The 20,469-nt window shown below is 45.4% G+C and overlaps 1 protein-coding gene across 2 annotated transcripts in view; it reads left to right on the forward strand.

The window, feature by feature from the left end:
- Positions 1–15,813, forward strand: part of Tbc1d14 (TBC1 domain family member 14) — a 95,509-nt gene extending 79,696 nt beyond the window's left edge. For both annotated transcript variants that reach the window (XM_038323688.1, XM_038323696.1), the window contains 6 exons: positions 1,854–1,948; positions 5,730–5,801; positions 6,473–6,601; positions 8,816–8,925; positions 14,132–14,390; positions 15,598–15,813. In XM_038323688.1, coding sequence (XP_038179616.1) covers positions 1,854–1,948; positions 5,730–5,801; positions 6,473–6,601; positions 8,816–8,925; positions 14,132–14,390; positions 15,598–15,663 — 731 coding nt within the window. In that variant the 3' untranslated portion in view covers positions 15,664–15,813. The remainder of the gene's footprint in view (positions 1–1,853; positions 1,949–5,729; positions 5,802–6,472; positions 6,602–8,815; positions 8,926–14,131; positions 14,391–15,597) is intronic.
- The last annotated feature ends 4,656 nt before the right edge of the window (positions 15,814–20,469 follow it).

Below are 20,469 nucleotides of genomic sequence, written 5' to 3' on the forward strand. Positions count from 1 at the left end.
GAATAAAACCCTGCAGTTCCTGAAAGGGTTTGTGTCTCCTGCTCACGGACAGTTGCTTCTTAATTAAAGTTGCCCAGTAGCCTGGTTCATTGAGTGTTGGCTTCTAGAGGCAGCAGCAGTACATATTTGTGAGATTAGAGGAAAGTCCCATTGTACATAAGAACAATGAATGCCTCTATGGGTAGGCAGTGTGTTATTTTTTTTCATGCTATCTTATATGGTACTGGAATTTAAAAATACATAAAACATTATTTATGAATATTTAAACATAGGCTGTTCTTATTTTTATTTTATTTTTTAAATTGACAAGATTTTGTATGCCTAGCATGCAAACATGTTTTGAAACATTTATAACTTTATAATAAAAATGCAAGTAAATGCTTTTAAATAAGTTTTAAAAAATTCAGAATTGTATTTTCAGGATTTTAGACTTTAGGAATTTCAACAGTTAGGATTTGACTAGGTAATTTATACTAGGTAATACATTATTACCTCACATAGATTGCTCCCCCTCACTCTATCTCAGCACTGGGGATGGAGCTCAGGGCTTACATAAATTAGGCCATCTTTTTGTTACTGATCTATGTCCCTAGTCCTTAATTTGTTGTTGTTTTTTTTTTTTTTAATTGGGAAAAACAACTTTCCTCTGGTCTTCACCTGTTTCAATGATACTGTGAATAATTTGTTATAGCCACTATTTTTTTTCTTATCTGAAATTTTGTATGGCCCTGGCTCCTTCCTGCCCCCTTCTCTCCTGCCTGTAGCAAACCCATTCTGATTTCTGTTTCTTTGAGTTCAACATTTTTAGATTGAATCCACAAATGATATTGTACAGATCTTGTTTTTCTGTGGTTGATTTGCTTGGCACAATATCTCTCAGTTCATCTGTTGTCCATATCTGCTACCTTTATTTCGTCTGTTTACCTGCAGACAGCCATGTAGGTTGAGGAGTTTCATGACTACCATGCATAGTACTGCAGTGAACATGGAGTGAACATTCTCATTTCCTTTAGCTGCGCACCCAGGAGTGGGATTGCTGAATCACATGTAGTTTTACTTTGAATTTTTTGAGGCAACACATAACAGATTCTCACCAGAGATTCTTTATGTGGAACAATCATCTTTGTTGTGATTTCCCATGCCTAGGTTCATTGTGTGCATTTCCCAGCTTGTATTTATTTTCCTGATTGCTGTTGATGACAGGTAAATCAAACTAGATTTTGATTTTTAGATTTTAGACTCTAGAAAATAATACGATGATGCTCTGGCTGGTGCTGTGAGGCATTGTAATCCCCAGAGTGAGAGACTCTGCACTTGCCATGTACTTTTCATGAAGGTGGATATTGTTGGAGGGATTGAGCTGCTTCTTGGTTCCCGGCTGCTCAGCCCCAAAATAATCACACAGAAACTATATTATTTAAATCACTGCTTGGCCCATTAGCTCTAGCTTCTTATTGGCTAACTCTTACATATTAATTTAACCCATATCCATTAATCTGTGTATCGCCACATGGCAGTGGTTTACCAGCAAAGTTTTGGCATGTCTGACTCTCGCAGCGGCTCCATGGCTCATGGCATCTCTCTGTCTCTGCCCTTCTTTCTCCCAGCATTCAGCCTAGCTTTCCCTGCCTACCTAAGTTCTGCCTTGCTATAGGTCCAAAGCAGTTTCTTTATTCATTAATGTAATCACAGCACACAGAGGGGACTCCCACATCGCCATACTGTGTAAACAAGGCATAATTGATCTGTGCTTATAAAAAGCATCTTTCTCTGTCTCAAGTTATAAAGCTTCAGAGCCTGGTAATGGCCCCTGTCTGTGCTGAGGAGTGCAATGACTTTTGCTCTTTTGACAGATGCTGGGTTTTCAACAGCTGACAGAGAGGCCAGTCTGGAGCTTATTAAACTGGACATTTCTAGAACATTTCCTAATCTCTGCATTTTCCAGCAAGTAAGTGGTGGGGATTTGTCACGAGTGTTATCTGTTTAAGTTTTGTGAATGCGGAGCCACTTGTATTTATTTGTAGTCCTGCTTGAAAGGGTTTTGTTATATAGGGTTTTGGTGGGGAGTTAGGTGGGTGTCGCTACAATGCATTTAGATATTTAAAATGAGTGTAACTGGTTCTTATGGATGATGTTTCTATTTTAAAGGTAATTGGTCTTTTTGTAAAGTATGCATTCCAAAACCTCAGTAGGTGATGCGGAAGGCTTGTGGGTGGTTGTGTTGTCAGAATGTTGCTCATGCTCTTCTGGTTTTTTGTTGTTTATTTGTTTGTTTTTTGTTGTTTTTGTTTTTAATTTGGTATTTTGAGACAGGCTCTCTCTGTGTGACAGCTTTAGCTGTCCTAGAACTCACTTCATAGAATAGGCTGGCCTCAAACTCACGAGGTCCGCCTGCCTCTGCTTCCCAATGCAGGGATTAAAGGCTCTTCTCTTTATAGAACTTTAGGTAGCTATGTTCTCTTGGTAGGAGCCTCCATGTGATTTCAGAGACCTGCTGAAAGTAGGGCCAGCAAGGAGTGCCTCATAGCCTTGGTGAAGTCAGGATGGCTGACTGAACAGAGGTGGTGGGATTTCTGAGATGTTGAACCCGGAGGTATGGGGATGAACTCTTGTCTTTGGGTGTTAGTGGAGCAAGAGAGGCCTCCCCTCAGTCATTTGGGCACAGACAAGGATGACTGGCAGTAGATCTTAGAGTCCTCTCTCAAGGCCTTGTGTTCTTTGAACCAAGAGGTGTACCCAGAGGTTTCCCTTGAGACCTCCCTCCTGTAAGCTAACAGTATCGCCAGCTCTCTTCCAGAATATTTCTACATCTTTCCCTTCTCAGTGCTCACTGCTTTATTTGAGAGCCTAGGCATTGTAGGTCACCACAGCAGCCTCCCTCACCTCTCCTGGCTGTCGTGCCTCCTTCTAGTCACCTTCTTGCCTGCTGATGAGTATTTGAAATCTCAAGTCATGCACCATGGTTCCCAGTTTGTTAACATGCCTTATACACAGTGGTTTATGGGGAGAAGGTGGTGGAACAAGCCAGAATGAGTTGTTTAAGTGGCTGCAGAATGAATAGACCCAGAACTTTGAGTTTCAGTGGACTTGGGAGGAATATGGATGGACTGAACAATCTTGACAGCACAGGAGAGGCACTGTCCTCTTCTGGAGTGTGGAGAGTCAGAAGGTCACATACAGGAAGAAGGCAGCAGTCTTGTCTGTGTATGCACTAGGTTTAGTTAATGTAGTCTGGCAGAGAGCATGTGCCTGGTGGAAGCACAACTGGGACAGAAGTGTTGGGACCCTGTTTCTGTGCAAGAATTTGTATGAGGACACGGTTGTCCCTGCAACCTCTTCACAGGGTTTCTCTGTCCTGGTGGATGCAGAACTGGTAAGGACTGCTCTTAAGTGAGAGCAGAGTATGTTGAGGGCAGAGTTCTGGGATTCTGGTTTGTGGATGAGAAGCAGGCAGCAAGCATGACTTGGCCAGGCATCGGGCACTAGCCTGCTTTGAGGGCAGCACCAGTCTGAGTACTATGGGTGCTTGGGGAGGGAGGGCCAAGAGGATTCTTTGGGTTCCAGTGACAGGGTTGTTGCTGTTTCAGTAATTCCACAAAGCAGGTTCCCAGTGTCTAGGTGTAGAGGATCTTAATTCATCTGGAAGTGTTTGTATATGAGTCCTTCGGACTCTTTCAGTCAAGGCAGGGGGAAAAGTCTATAAAGCTGTCCAGAAGTTTTGTTCAATGTCTAGCCCATAAACCCTGGGAGTACCGCCCAGGCTTGGTGGCATGTGTGGACTCAGCTGAGCGGCATCTTCAGAATAGTTCTTTCTTTCTGAAGGATTGCCTCTCTCTCCCAGCACACTTCTGAGGCCTCACCCCACACCATACCTTGTAGCCCACTCCCTAGTCATCTCCTTAGAGGCCTTCTGCCTCCTGAACACTTGGGCCTTTCTACCTCAGTGGGGACTCCTGTGACTCTAGCTCTGAAGAGGCTTAGGCAGTGCTACTTTATGAAGGGGGTTAACTTTGGTCTCACAGATTTGGGTTTGATTCTGATCAGCTGCCTTCTTATTAGTAGTTTGACCTCAAGTAAAACATTTAATCTCTCTGCCCCGTAATATCTGTGATTAGGGATGATCTCCATAGCTTTATAGTCTTATTCTCAGTACTTGACTCATAGAGGGAAGCCATCAGTCCTATACTGACTATTAATTATCTTTGGCTGTATTTGAAATTAAATGACAGTGGAATCCACCAACAACTTCAGACTTCACTTCAGGCAACTTAGAAGTGGGAACATGGGAGTCTTCAGAAGGACCTCATGGTGCCTGGGCTCTTGACTGCCAGGGGAAGCCTTGTACCCTTTCTTGTTGGCAGAAGTAAAACCAGAGAGTTGAGACAAGGAAGCAAGTGGGACTCGGCGCATGGCAAGGCGGGCTTCCTAGCATGTTCTGAAGGTCCTGCTGTGCTGAGGGCCAAAACTCAGCGTCATGGAACCCTAAGAGCCTGTGAAGGCTCTGCAAAGACTGAGGCCCAGCTTTGTATTACTGGGTCTGAAAGGGCTTCTCCTGAAACATGTCCCCTAAATTCTGCTTCAGAAGTGTTGAGATGGACAGTCCCTTGGTGCTTGCCTGGCAGTGGAGGGTGAGCTCTAAAGATGGGACATGGACGCTCTGTGGTCCCTTCTGGGTAGCCTGTTCTCTCAGGCTTCCTTTAAGTGAGACTTTCTAGGTCAGTGGTTTTTAGTCTTGGGAATGGATAATACTAAATGCAAAGGCTGGGGAGAGAACCTGAGAGTCCAGCACAAGCTAAGGGCACTCAGGAAAAGAGCTGGCACCAACATGAGGGGATGGAATGACAAGGTGGAAAATCCTTTAAGGAAAGAAAAGTATAGTTTTTCTCAGTCTCAGATCACATAGACTCTCTGCAGTCATTCTAGTCCTCAGGTCAGGTCAGCTCATGGATCTGCCACCATTGTCCCCAGCCCTGTATTTTGCCTACCCCCACCCCCATTGTATTTTCTTTATTTGGCCCTATATGCTTTGAAAATGTTTCTTTGATACAGCTTTTAAAATAGGTGAAAATGTAATGGTCTTTGCTGGAAATTGTGGCATATACCTGTAATTCCTGCACTTCAGAGGCTAAGGCAGGGATTTGGCTATCCTTGGCAATACAGTGAGACTCTATTACCAGCCAGCCAACCAACCAACCAATTTAAAAAAGAAAATGTGATAATCTAGTTCATGTCATTCCTTTATAAGCTACCCAGAGGCACCTTTGGAGTAACTTCCCAGTCACATATACCAGAAAGAATATTTATTCCTGTGTTATGTAAGAGTATGTGGTAGATGGAGGCAGTAGGAACTTCATTTAGGTCGCTTGCTCTGAGGGGTCATAACCACCTGGTTTACCTACTGAATTTGGAATAGAATATGACTCTTTAACATGAGCCAGAGGAGGGGCATTTCCGGAGGGTACTGCTCACAGCTGACTCTTTAGCTTTTCTAGAGTAGCTTCATAGACAGAATTGCAGACTTCTCATTAACAGCAAATTACTAGCTCATTTTTTAAACTGCATAATGCATCTAGATTGCTAGCATAGTGCTCAGCAAAGTCCCCCTCACCCCTGTGTGATCAGCAGGGCCACAGTGGTGACAACAACTGTGACAAGCAACAGTATTGGATGCTGTTCTGAGACTAACAGTACTTATGCATGTGTTGATTTTGGTATGTCAATCCTTTTAGGGTGGTCCATATCATGACATGTTGCACAGTATTTTGGGCGCTTATACTTGTTACCGGCCGGATGTGGGTTATGTAAGTGATGCTTTCCAGTATTTCTTTATGATGTTATGGTCTATAAAGAAAGTCAAAAGATTGCCCAGCTCTCATAGTGAATGGCTATTGTGGGCTTTGAAGAGTATGAAAAATCTTGAAATAGATGAGTTGATTCAGTTTCCTTGAAGAAATTGGGCTGACATGGCTGCTCTGTGGCGTTCATCACATTTTAACTAGATGTGATGTTTACTTTTTGCATGTGATTTACTCCTGAAATTAAATAGAAAAGGCTTTACCATTAACAGTTTTTCGAAAGTGTGATGCTGCTGTACTTGTGGCTAAACAGATGTGTATGTATGCATGGTCTTACTTAAGCCTGCTAAGTTCATACAGGTGACCACAGCACCACAACCCAGCATGACACATACCAGGTGCAGTATTTCACATGCCAGAAGCCTAAAATGAAGTTGGCGTATGGTTTTCTATTAGAAGGGGGTAGGGGATGGAGGGAGAGAGCATGTGCCTGATAGGCGGAGCTGTGGCTCCAAGGAAGGTAGATCTGATATGACAGGGTTTATTTAAGGGGTGAATGGGTGACTGTGAGGGCCTTTTTAAAAGGCAGAAAGGTGTTTTGTTTTCTCTTAATAAATAAAAGCTGCTCTGACTTTTGTGACCACATTAGTTAACATAACCTTTCTCTCCTTCCTCAGGTTCAGGGCATGTCATTTATAGCTGCAGTGTTGATCTTGAACCTAGACACTGCAGATGCCTTTATTGCTTTTTCTAATCTTTTGAATAAACCCTGTCAAATGGCATTTTTCCGAGTGGACCATGGCCTTGTGAGTATGCTCTGTGTATGTCCCAGTATCATGTCTTTATGCAGCAAGAACTACTTAATCGTTCTGTTTTTTTCACCCAATCATTGTTGTTTTCAAGGTGGGAAGTGCATAATGGGCTGTTTTTTAATGAAGAACACACGAACCTAAGTGTAGAAACATATAGGCCTTTGCCCCTTGTATGAACAGATTAATACGTTTTCCTAGGGAGACATGTTGCGGGCTAGCTCCGTCAGTAGAACATGAGACTCTTAATCTCAGGGTCGTGGGTTTCGAGCCCCACATTGGGCGCCATTCTGTAGTGATGAGCTGCGGGCAGGCCCGCTTTTCGTCCCGCCCAGTACCGCATAGCTAGTTTATGCCCCGAAATAAGAACACACAAACTGTATTCTTTTAAACACTGCCTGGCCCATTAGTTTCAGCCTTAACCCATATTTAATAATCTGTGTAACACCACGAAGGGTGTCTTACTGGGAAGGATTCAGCATGTCTGACCTGGTGGCTGGCTTCATGGCGACTGTCCCAGAGAGGAGAGGCAGGGCAATTGCTTGAGACATCTGACTAACTTCCCTTCTTCCCAGCATTCTGTTCTGTCTACTCCACCCACCTATGTTCTAACCTATCAGGCCAAGCAGTTTCTTTATTAATCAACCAATGAAATCATCAGATAGATAGAAGACACACCTACATCATTACGAAAAGCAGGCCTGCCTACAGCTTATCACTACAGAGACAGCGTGTCTGAAACACTGTACCCTTTCAGTGGAGGTGGGAGAGTGACTTCTGTGCAAGCATATGCACTTCGCATTAGGGAGACATAACAGCACTGCCCTCGGTTGAGTCGAATACCTGAGGGCTGCTGCTCTGTGGAACACACGCATGCACAGGAGAAAGGAGACGTGCTCCAGACCCTGCTCCCTTATTTCAGCAAGGCAGTGGTTTAGTGTGCTGAGTAGATGGCCTTTAAGAGACCCTCAGACACTTCACAGCCGAGTCCCCTGCATAGTCCAGACATGGGAACAGACTGAGGAGGAGATATCAAGACTATCTGCTACATGGGAGAGCTGAGGTTTGAATCCATTCTGGGTCCTAAACTTTGTTCTTAATTGAAGAAAACTCACTAATCCATCAGCTTTTAAGTTGGTGTTGCTTTGATTTCCTAGTCATTACTACTAGTCTGTCAAGACTTCAGCTGTCTAATGGTATATGTCAGCTTGGAGCGCTTCTTCCTTGAATGTCTTCAAGATCCCAACAGTTTTTGTTCCGAAGCTGCTGCTCACTCTGGCTGTTAGGGGAGTGTCGGCTAGCAGGGTCCTTCAGGAAGATCATTTGGTATTCCAGAGTGGCTTTGGTACAAAGTTCTTGTAAGAATTGGTTTTGAGAGCAGTCATAATTGTGAACCAAGGAGTTTGCATAGAGATTGCTATCATATAATTGTATTTAATTGTAAATATGAAAAGGGTTTAAAATGGAGTTGGGGAAATGGAGTGGTAAATGAAATCTGCCAAGACCCCAGTGCAACAGTGAGTCACTGCTGTGTAAGGAGTGTGAAGTAGACCTAGTGCCGCAGCCCCTGCGTAATAGTAGGAAAACACCTCAAAAGCAGCAGCACCTAAGGACAGGCTCTTCATGAATAGTATTTTTGTCAAGCATGGTTGCTCCCACCCAACAGGAGCTCTTCCTTCGTATTGATTGCTTCATGCTTTCTCTCCTCCCACCCTGCTTTCTTTCTTTTCTTACAAAGCTTGTAAGAACCTGGCCTGTGGTAGTGTCTTCGTTTGCTTTGGTCAAAGGCCTACATGTTTAAGCTGGAGCTGTGTTGCCCTTCCCTCAGACTCTAGTCTTGTCTCTCCCTCTGTGAATGTGCTAGACATGGGCAGCAGGCAGCTTGCTTTTCCTGGTATCTCTCACAATGCGGCTGCAACCTTCATAGCATTACAGACCATGGTTGAGGTCCCAGCTCTACCATGTACCGGTACCTTGCCCCTGTGTGGCAAGGTAAGCAATTGCTCTGGGTTTTAGTGTCTTCCCTGTAACTTGAAGAAATGATAGGATGTGAACACATTGCTATGAGAAGTTTAGAGATAGTATTATGTTATCTACATGTTACCTTGGTAACAATTATTAGATTCTAAGCGTGCAAAGCTCTTGACTCTTGTGGATTGGAAACTCATGTTGATAATTAGTTTACTAGTGTATTTAACATTGTCTCCCTAGATGTTGACTTACTTTGCTGCATTTGAGGTATTCTTTGAAGAAAACTTGCCGAAATTGTTTGCGCATTTCAAGAAAAACAACTTAACTGCAGACATCTACCTGATCGATTGGTAAGACTCGGCTTTCCTGCTTTCCAGAGCACTCCTCATCCCTGGCCCATTTTCCTGTTGTCACTGCCAGTTTCTTGGAGGGCTCAGCTGAGTTCCCTTGTCCTGCTTCCCAGCTCCCCTCTGCCTTGAGTGCCTATTGTTTATTCTCTAGGCTCTTTGTCACAGTCTGTGACTTGACTGACCTTCTAGACTCCCTCAATAGACAGTGCGTCTTAAACCTCTGTTTTTAAAACGCTATTGCCAATCCATTCAATGAGATGTTTCTGGGCAGCAAGTCTGTGACAGACCTTCTACTAGAAGTCCACTGATGTAATGTTGGAGCTTGAATTAGTGTGGAAGGGAGAAGCAGCATGTGGGCTTCAGAGCCTTGGTCACTACACTGCCCTGCAGGAAAGACTGAGATAGAAGGGGAGAGAGGAGGTGATGGACCCCAACCTAGGGTGATGGGGGTATGGGAAGCAGCCTGTAGGGGCCTCAGAGTAAGCCAGAGCATAGCATCTGTGCTGGTGGCATTGTAAGGGACATCATAAAAGGTTGAGGATAAGGGTGGGGATTTTGGGAGACCAGAACATCTGGGTCTCTGAGGCCAAGCTGAGGGCCATAGGAGATGGCTGACAACCTGTGCTTGTTGTGTAAGTCATCTCTAAGCAGCTTGGGAGGCAGGAGCTCCCGGGTGAGAACTCAATGAAGGAGAGCGGGGATTGATGGAGATTAAAGAGAGGAGTCACTGGCAGGTCCTAGGAATGTGTTGTGAACTTGCCAGGGGATCACGAGTGCTGATAAGGGATCACTGGTGTCAGCAGCTAATATCTAAAACACAGAGGGCCATATTTGACTTTGAGCATGAAAATTTTATGGGAGATCTAAATAGAAGTTTCCTGAGACCTGTAAGCAGGAGGCTCCAGAACTGTGAGCTGGAGCAGTAGATCAGTTACATCTCTGTACAGAAGTAGCTGTGGTCATGAGGAGAGGGTGACACTCACCATCACATGTACCAGGTTGACGGCCAGGTAATGGACCCAGAGACCTGATTGCCGCAGGAACAATTGTCATGTGGTGGAGGAGTGTGCCTCAGGACCGCTGTGACCCAACCAGGCATGGCGTACTGTGTTATGATCTACAAGGGCCAGGAAAGCTCTCTAATTGTGTGCCTGCAGAGACCATGATAACTGGCTGTTTAGGCACTTCAAGTGACTGCTCTGTCTTGGAGCAGGGGTTTTTGCGGGGAGAGATGTCGTTTTGCCAAAGGCCCAACTGTACTGCACCACTAACTCAGAGAGGTAGAATGAACTACTCAGCCACTCTGGACTGGTAGGTTTCCCTTCACTTTCTTTGGGAAGCAAGAGGACTTCTAGAAGATGAATAAGTACTGTCTACCCTAGACCAAATCACTCAGTAGAGCAGACCTGTCTTGCATCCTTGGGAATGAATGTCAGATATCCACTGTGTTGCTTCTGTCTTAACCTGGTGACCGTCTGGTTCAGCTGACTACATGTATGAGGGTTTGGTGGTTGGACTTGTAGCTGAAGTCACTGGAGCTGTTATAGAATGTAAGCCCCAGGCTTGGATGGGCCACCATCGGGGACACTCAGCTGTCCTGTCTGCTTGTGCTACATATAAATGTTTGGGATATCCTTTTAAAAGGGTACCTTTGTTTAACAGATGATTTTTATCCTCCTCATGAACATTTGAGTACACAGACGGCTCCTTGCATCCTAAGTTTTGTATCTATATTGGACTGTCAACCCTGAACCCTTAGGTTTCTCTTACTTAGAGCCCAGAACAAAAGATCATTGGGAGGCAGACCCTCCCCACAGCCAGAAGCCTAAACATCTGCCTGGTCTTGTTGATTGCTTCCACAGGAACTTTAGATTCTAGGCTGGATTCTATTCAATTTTTTTTTTAACCTTGAATTAAAAAATGCAGCATGTTGTGTGGTAACCCAGTAGAACATTAACTTGTATATACTGGGACAGAGGCTCCGTGAAGCAGAACCACCATGACAATATGGAGAGTGGTCTGAAATGTTCTGTTCTGTCCATGCTGGTCTACTCTCATTGGCTTGGGTCCAGTCTGATGATGGTTGTTTCCTGAAAGTCATGGTCTGAAGGGCAGCTTTGTGTGTTCCTTTCCAAGCCTGCAGGGCTGTGAGTCCAGGGTGTCCACAAGGAAAGAAAGCTCTACCGGGTTTTGCTTCTGAGTCCTTTATACCATGATGTGGTTGGTGACTGAGGCCTTCTGAGTACTGTGCTTCCCTGAGGGCCTGAAGGGTGGCTTGTTCCTGATATAATGCTGTTGCTTTCTGAAGTGAGGGCCAAGTAGGATGCCTGCTGTGTGTGTGGTCGCATTACAGGGCTAGGCTTACAGGCCAGCTCTAGAAGTGCTGTGCTAAAGTTGAACTGCGTTCAGGTCAGGGAGTGCCTTCTCTGATTATCCTTATTCGCTTATTAATGGTCTGCACAAGCCTGGCTCCCAAGAGTGCCGGGTCCTGATGGCCAGGGGAAGTCCCGGTCACTAGAGGCTGCATGCTTTGTCCCTGGAGTTTTCTCACCCAATGTCACCTTCCAGTGTGCGTACTATTTAGTGTGACTCCAGAACCTTGCTCCATTTGTGTCCTGACACCTCCTCAAGGCACATCTACGCTCAAAATTACTGGGTCTGACCTGAATCATGTTCATGTGCCCTGCACAGTGCACAGAGTGTGTGAGAAGCGTCCAGCCCCAGGGATCAAGTGTGGCTCCGTGGGTGCTCAGAGATGGCTGCACAGGGTGGGCAGACACCTAGCCGCTCTGCTATCTACCCTCCTCCAGCACCACCCACACTCTCAAGGTATCTATTTCTCTAGTTCCTCTCAGAGCCTCATGGTTCACTTCTATGTCCTCAAGGCCTGGCCCCATCCTTGGCTCAAGTCCTGGGCAGGACAAGGACATTTCTGTTTCCAAGTCCCTTTAGGTGCCAGTGACCTGAAGCACTTGTCCACTTGTTCTGCTGAACAGCCTCCTTCCCTTCTAGCCCTGCAGGACAGAGCTTAATGAAGGCAGCTGGCCAGGACCCTTCTTTAGCCGTCTCTGCTATGGACTTGACGATCAGAGAAATGGCCTGTCAGCTGTCTTCATTTCCTATGGAATTTTGAGTGTTCTAACTATCAAGGGTCTAAATACTATGGGAGAGCTGACTAGAGGTAGCTTAAGTTCCCAGGAGATTTTTCCCTTGTTTCCAATGGCAGAGTTGTTTAGAGATGTGAGTGAGTTTTGTAACAATAATCTTGAGCTAGTCCAAAGACCTAGCAGATGCTCCATATATGTCTTGAGATGAAGACCTGTCACTCCGGGGTTTTCCCTTGTAGGGTAGATTCAAGGAAGTGACTGCCAGTGATTAGGCTTCCATTGCATTCTGTACTAAGTTCATTCATAGGTCTCACCTTCTGGGCTCTGGATCTGCCCAGGATACCTTGAGGGTAGGTACCACGTTGTAGTCAGGGAGAGAGAGAAGAGAACCCTCCAGCACCCTTGGAAGTGCTGGCTAACTGGGACTTTGAGTATAGTGGAAGGAAACTGCAGCAGCACCGGCTTACAGCTTGTTTGAGTACAGGGCTTACCGTTACCTCCCAGGTGCTGGACCAGAGAGTATGCTGTGGACTCAGGGTAGGGTTGCAGGCAGCAGAAAGTGCTTTACTGAGTACTCTTGGGACCAGGAGTGTTTCTGTACTCAGTGTCTGAATTTGAACTGAATCTGGGTGGCCACCTTGGCTTTGCCTGCATGCAAGTCTACAAAGGAAGTTGGCTGCCACAGGCCCATGTGTTCTTAACTCACATCCGTGTTCTATGTGTTCCTGACTTTCGTAGAAACATGGGGAACGTGGGTAGGATAGCAGCTGAGGGTGCTCCTGAACCAGTGTTGGATGAAAGACTCATTTCTAGGAACCAGTCCAGTTGAGCAAGTTGAACACAGCTAGAAGTTTGTCTCGTGGCCTGTAGGTCCAAGTCTTTAGCCATAGGTTCTCTGTGGGCAAGACTGTTAGGTGACATTTCCCCCTCCCTAAGCTGCGATAGGTTTCTACCATGCGCTTTGTTTTTAGTATCTTCATCTGCAAAGTGGAGGTAAGAATGCCCCCTCTTGGGGTTGTAGTAAGGAGGTATGCTCCATGGAAGAGCAAGAGTGCCTCTGGGTTGTGGTTTGCAGCCTGGGGCTGCTCACATGTAGCCCAGGGTCTCTCTGTAAAGAGGACCGGCTCCTTGGGGGTGTGTCCTGTAAATTCAGTTCTTTTCATAACTAATCCAATGCAAACTCAGAAAAGTGATTGGATTGGGCATGGCTAGATTAAAAATATTTATGGGAATACTGAAGGCTCAGCTGGAAAGAGTATCCCTTCTGCCCACATGTGTTATAGAGTAATGGATGCTCACAGCTCTGGTCTTACTCTTGAAAGCCCGTGGCATTGGTGCAGCAGCACAGAAATGCATTGCTTTATAATAGTTGGACTCAGCCCTGAAAGTGCCTTGATTAATATTTTGTTCCGTATGTAGACCAGGCTGGCCTCAAATTCACAGAGATCTACTTGCCTCTGCCTCCTGAGTGCTGGGATTAAAGGCATGTACCACCACCACCTATCCTCTCAATTATATTTTTAAGAGAATACCTTTCATCTGATGGTTTGCATTATTAAAGTAGAAGGTCAGTTTTTAGTAATCTACGGTCAGATTTATTGAGAAAACCAGGCATATACATACACCTATATTCTATCACTCAGAGGTTGTAACAAGAGAATCATGAATTCCAAGCCAGCATAGTCTGCTATGTAACTAGATTCTGTCTCAAAAATCAAATAGTGACTTCAGAAAAATTCACGCCTTGCTGCATTGCTGACCCCCTACAAGGAGAATGACGAATAGTATTCTCTCCTCTTTGTTCTTATTTCCTACCTGACTCCAAGCTCTATTGAGATATATAGCCTGTCTTACTAGACAGGCATCTGTCTCAGGAGGCACACGGTGGTGATTGATAGACATCTGCTCCAAGTAGGAGTTTTCCATTATCTGTGATTCAGAAGTTTTGTGGTGTTTGATAACACATTGATGCTAACAGTGCTGTTTTGTGAAATGTACTTTGGCCTTCAGAGTGAATGCAGCCAATGTCATCCACAGTGTATAAAAGGCAGGGATTCGGGGTGTTGTGCATGCCTAAGCCATCCCAAACCTCTCCCCAGGATCTTCACCTTGTATAGTAAGTCCCTGCCCTTGGACCTGGCCTGCCGCATCTGGGACGTGTTCTGTCGAGACGGGGAGGAATTTCTCTTCCGCACCGCTCTGGGCATCCTGAAGCTATTCGAGGATATCCTGACGAGGATGGACTTCATCCACAGTGCCCAGTTTCTGACCAGGCTGCCCGAGGACCTGCCAGCAGATGAGGTGTTCGCATCCATCGCCACAGTCCAGATGCAGAGCCGGAACAAGAAATGGGCACAGGTGGGTGTGTGACACAGCTGTGAGACTGAAGCAGCGTGCTGCTGAGTGAGCCTGCTCATGGCCTGGCTCATGTCTGGGTTTCTGGAAGCTCGAGAAATGTGTGTAGGAAGCCTGCCCCTATTCTGTAGTATCAGTACTTCTAGCCATCTCTGTAGGACTGTGCCAGAAAGCTCCCCTCCTCCGTAACCTTATTTTTTTAAGACATTTATTGTTTTCTGTGTGTATGACTACATAAGAGAGGGGCAGTGCATGTACCACAACAAGTGTGTAGGTCAGCAGACGACTCTCCTTCCGCTATGGGAATCCCAGCATTGAATGCAGTTTTCAGGCTTGGTGGCAAGTACTTCTACCCACTGAGCTGTTTCAGCAGCCCAAGACATTGCTTGAAGTTTGAAAATGCTTTAAAGTTGACTTTTGGTGAGGCTTGCAGATACCTTTGAAGATCTGGAAAGCCATTGATTTGCATGCTTTATGGTGGTGAAATGCCTATGAATTATAGTTCAGCAAAGCAATTAAGAAGGTGTACTCAGTTCACACAGGAGCAGAACTGACGTTGCTATTATCGTCAGGGATCCAGGGGCAGAGGAGAGAACTCTACAATAAACAAAGAACAGTGTGAATAGAAGCATGGGATCTTGGCTCTAAATGTTCCTGAGACTTTCAAGATTGTGGCAATAGAGTCTGAAACCAAGGAGAGTCAGGGGAGTCCCTCTGAAAGGTGGGGCCTGTGTGAAGGTTTTGGGGATCTTCCATCCTATTGCTTATAGTGTCTTTTGAATCCAGATGGAAAGGTAGGTTGACGATGATGGCAGTTTGGCCTCGTAGAGTGCTCTGCTTGGCATGCAGTGGGTTCAGGAATGTAGCCTTTGGTTGTCACTGCTGCTGCTGCTGTTAGGCAGCAGTGCAGAGGGATGCTCCTTATAGGTGTCAACCAAGAGCACTTCCAGACTGTGTCACACCTCTGGCCATCTCGCTGGTGAGAGGGACCTACTATGTGAGCATCATGGGGGAGGAGGACTTGTTAGTGCCTTGGGGGAAACCTGGGCCTCATTGCTTTGTTCAGGGGCTAGCCAGCAAGCCCAGAGAACAGGCTTGTAGGGGGTGGAATGGGAGTGTTAGATGGCTGCTGTTTTTCTACTGTTCCTATGAGATTATCGGGTCAGTTGGCCTGTGGGTCTAATCATAGCTGTCTTCTCTGTGATTCTAGGTGCTGTCTGCGCTGCAGAAAGACAGCCGGGAAATGGAAAAAGGAAGCCCATCCCTCAGACACTGAGGCTCAGGGGTTACTCGCACTTGGCACTGAAGCAGAGCTCCACATGGCACCTGTATGCTTTCAGACTGATGCCTGTGAAGAACAGGGGCTCGTTCCATGTTGGATTTCTCATGCTGGAGTTGGCCTTAAAACAACACAGCTCTTAAAGAATTACATCCAGGCTTAGCCTTAAGCGGCTCAGTGGACCTCTGCACTGGAATTGGTCATGGCTAGCCACTGCATTTTCCACTTGGGTTCAAGAAAGGGCAGGCTGTCTCCTTGCTCCTTTATTCCAGCGCAGTTAATTAAATTGTGATGCTATTATGCCAACTACTGGAAGGTATATTACAATCTTTCTTAGCCAAGAGGCATGAGAAATATTATTAGGAGACCTCAGAGATGTTATCGGCTCGTTTGTTGGATAAGAAAAGAATTACTTATTTAGTTACTGAGATAATCTTTCCAGAGATGGTGGGGTTTTTTTGTTTTGTTTTTAACTTCATTTTTATCTTATAAGCATTGGTATTTATCGTGGTTTTCCGGTCCCCTGGAACTGGAGTTACTTACAGACAGTTGTGAGCTGCCATGTGGGTGCTGGAAATTGAACCTGGGTTCTCTGGAAGATCAGTCACTGCTCTTAAACTGCTGAGCCATGTCTCTAGCCTGAAGGGTGTGTTTTAAATCTCCCTGCTAAGGACAGCATAAGGAAGATTGACCTTCTAAGGTAGTTGCTGGTGAATGTTGATAGACTCCTGAAAATTCACCTGACCTTTGTGTTGTCATTTGACCTGGTTGCCTTGACACATGACAGCAGAAAGACTGAGAGTTCACATTAGGATCCCGCTCTCCAAAGTAACATTCATTGCATCTTGGGAGCTATAGTGGTTGGAGCCACATGCTGAGAAGCGATAGAGATGGGCCCTGTAAAGAAAGGGGTAGGAAGAGACTGCAAAATTTGCTTCTCTTAACCTGCATGTTTCTGGGAGACTGGTCATGGCAGCCTCTGAAAACATCGCTGTGTGGGAGACAGTTTCCTTGCTTTAGCTGAATGTCCCTTTTTTGCCTTTGTCACCTGAGTAGCTGGACCCCTCCTAAGTGCCAGTGATTCTCTCCTGTACCCAATCTGGCTTTAGAAGATAAGCTTCACACACTACTGTGGGGACTGAAGAGAAAGGCAGTCTTCTGGATTCTCGGCATCCTCAGCCCTTCCCTTTCCAGCTGATTTCTCTCAGCTCATTGGTGAGGGTGTTGGTGGTGTAGCTTTTCCTTGACTTGAGAACTTTGTATAAGTAATTTGATTATCCAAATTCACAGAAATGAATAGTTTTTGCATAGAATAATACAAAAGACATCCAGTATCTGTGGAAACTGATTACCTCCTGATAATCCACTGGCATTCTTGTCCCTGAGGGTACAGGTAGGCCAGGATTGAGAACCTATTTTCCAGCAAATGCCTATGTAGTCTATAGTCCATAGCCCTCTGAAACCATACCTGCTACCCCCAGAAATCATCCTCTCCATCATTCTAGTGTCTGACAACCACTGGGGAGCCCTTGACTGACTACAGCATGTGGCAGGGAGACTTGGGTCGGCCTTATGACAGTGTATTTGCATGGGTTCCCTTCATGTGCTGTGCTTGTTGGTGGTAGTCCAGTGCATCAGCAGGTTGTCATATTCACGCCACTCACCCATGCCACCACTCTTCTTTTCCTGGAGTCTCATTTGTAGTCTCTTGGCTTCTCCAGGGAGGCCACCGAACATCCTCCACATAGCTCTCTGCCTTAGTGTGAAAGGCTGATGTCTGACCTCTTGGAGGAGAATGTTTTATTCAGCCATCCAGTGTCCTCCAGATCCAGCCATTCTTGACATCAGATACTGAATGTAGCCCAGGCCCAGCTGGCCTATGAGGAGCGGACTACCCAGACCTGTCTGCTGTCGTTCCTTTCAGATGTACTTAGTTTTATTCCATGATATGGGCATCTGTTCTCTCAAGATGTATATATTTTCTTACTGTACATAAAAGACATTCCTAAGTCATACAGAAAGTGTTGTGACAAGGGGACTTGGGCACCTTGTTGTGAATGACATTGTGGAATTCTCTGTGTGTTCACAACCCAGCTCTTAACTTTCCTTGTTTGACATAAATCTGTGGGCATGGATGAAGTTCTCAAACAGGACTCCATGCCAGCCAAGCACTGACTGCATCTCTAGTCCAAACAGGGTTTTCATAGCCTGTTTGTATGAGCCTGATGTGCCCTCCTTAGAGGATATACCGTTCCAAGTTCCTCTTCTCTGAGGGCATCTCTCCTGCTCCTGTTTTGGCAAACTGGAAACAGATCCTACAGAAGTCTGCACCTCCCACCTCACGTGCAGTTGACTTTCAGTCCTAAACTTGAGGGTGCTGGGCAGCTCTCACTCTAGAGGGAGCTTGCAAGGGAGGCTTCCTGTCACCTTGGGAGCAATGCTCACTTCAAAGGTACTTCTAACTACTCAGTTTGTGACTATTTTCCACGTTTGCCAATAGGAAACTCCTGATAACACTTGCTGCATATCATGTTTTAATTGCTTGTACAGTTAACCTTTAATTTTATTCAGTAAAATGTATCAAACTAGGACTTTTTGAATTGTAAATACGTGGTTTTATTAAATAAAGTCATGTAAAATTGTTACTTATGTTCACTGTGTACTTTGGTTTAAAGCTGGCATTCTTGCTTTAAAGTGTAGCAGAAAGTATTTTAACTGGAGGCTTGTGAGACACAAAGCAGGGCAGTTACTCTCCTCCTCAGAGGATTCCAGAGTTCAGCATGTCCTCTCCAAGTCGCTGGGCACACTCTGAAGCCTACTTCCTTGACCTCCCTAGCATACGTCTGCATCCCCATGAGAGCAGACAACCACATTTATATACGCTGTGCTAGCTGCTGAGCCAAGGCTCTTCACACTCTGGAGCTTTCTCAGAACCTGTAAACCTGAGGGCGCAGGGGGTGAGCTCCTTCCTGTGAGCCACTTAGGAAAGTGGCTGTGTATGCAGTAGGGTCCACAAGCTACTTGGAACCAGGCAGGACAAATGCTTGTATATGTCACTCTTCTTTCAGTCCCCCAATGCTATCACCTCCAAACCTCTCAAGACTGCTGTAAGATTGTCCATTGTGTTTCAGCCTCCAGCAGGAACAGACATAGGTTCCACCTTTGCATCTAAATCAGTGGCTTTACTTCTCTGAGCCACTGTTCTTTGCATGCCATGAGGTGAGGTGCTAAGATTCTGGTCTGGGGTTGCTGAGTGTTAGCTGACTGTTCCAGCCACACCAGGCTCTGGGCCAAGTGTTCTACATGGATTATTAATAATAATCTTCACAGCAGCCTCACATAAGAGACTTGTTCCCATTCCAGGAATATGATACAAAAAGCTTGCTCAGGCGCCTACAGCAGATTGATAGAGCTGGCCTCCATACCACCCGAGAGACTGCATGCTTTCTGGAGAGATCACGCTTGCTTTGGACCTTTTGGAGCCCAAACACAGGGCTGGTTGTGGCCTACATTTCTCATTCCTTCCAATGTACATTGCTGAATGCCTTCCATGTTGGGCCAGCAATTCAGAAACCCTGCCCGTCATGAGCCTGTCTAAAGAGGGGAGGAACTGCTACAATAGTGTCTGTCCAGCAGCAGGCGGAAAGTGCTATACTGAACCTGGAGTAGAGCTTTCAGGTGAACAAGGGCAAGGGCCTGCCCAGCAGAGGGTAGCCTTGGAACCTAAAACCAGCTCTTAAATGGGACCTCATCAAGATCTGGAAGTGCTTGAACTTGAATGGAAATGAGTAGATATGCTTTGTCTGGGGCTAAATATGCTATAAAATATTTGATGTTATTCAAGCCTGCTGAATAACATGAACATGGCCTTGACATAGTGTCTGTATCTCTTCTGTCAGCACTGCCAGCAACCCCCCACTGCTAGCTCATTCTGGAATGATATGCTGCTCTCTGGTCTTAAGTCAGCCAACAAAGTCCCTGTTTACCCCCTTCCTCCAGGATTTCTATACCTTGCAGGGAGTTTTATGTGGAGTGAGAGAACCACCTTTTCTTCAAGTAGCTTCTTGTGCCTGTTTTAGAGTTTTAGGAGATATTCCTAGCCAGAAATACACCCAGACTATACATAGTCTGGCTGGAGGACAAGAGCAGAACCCTGGAGTTGAATCTCACAGTCAGTGGTCAGCCATTACCATTTAGAAACTCTGATCTTGGAGAATTCACTGAAATTCTCTAAACCCAACCCTTTTTTCTCCCTTTACAACTAAGGCTGAGTGACCTAGCTCCTTTCCATGGGTCTATGAATAATAAAAATTGAACTGCCCCCTAACCCATGAACATTCTCTAGGAAGCTAGATTTGTGCTTTTAGCCTATAAACTTTTAGTATCTTGTGCAAGAGAGAGGATGGGGAGGGAGAAAAGTGTGGTCTCACTTTGTAGCTTGTGATAAGCATGTACCAAGCCCTGCTTAAACTGGTATGTGGCTATACATTTTCCAGTTCAGTACTGGGGAGCCAACTGAAGGCCTTGCTCGTGCTAGACTAACACTATCCCTGAACTACATCTCCGGGATGTTTGCTATCTTCTGCTTGTGAAGTTAGGAATGTAAAAGTGTTCCCTTGAATATTTGTATATTATTTATATATTATAAATATTAAAATATGTAAGATGAGGAAATGGAAAAGCACAAAGGGAAAGTTCATCCTAATGTTACCACCCAACAGAAAGCACTTTTTTTTTTCCGAATGTTTCTCCATTTCATGAATCAGTACGATGAGGCTTAGACAGGTATCTATTTGGGTCAGC

Source organism: Arvicola amphibius, chromosome 1 (genome assembly GCF_903992535.2).
Source record: "Arvicola amphibius chromosome 1, mArvAmp1.2, whole genome shotgun sequence".
In the NCBI taxonomy this organism is placed as follows: domain Eukaryota; kingdom Metazoa; phylum Chordata; class Mammalia; order Rodentia; family Cricetidae; genus Arvicola; species Arvicola amphibius.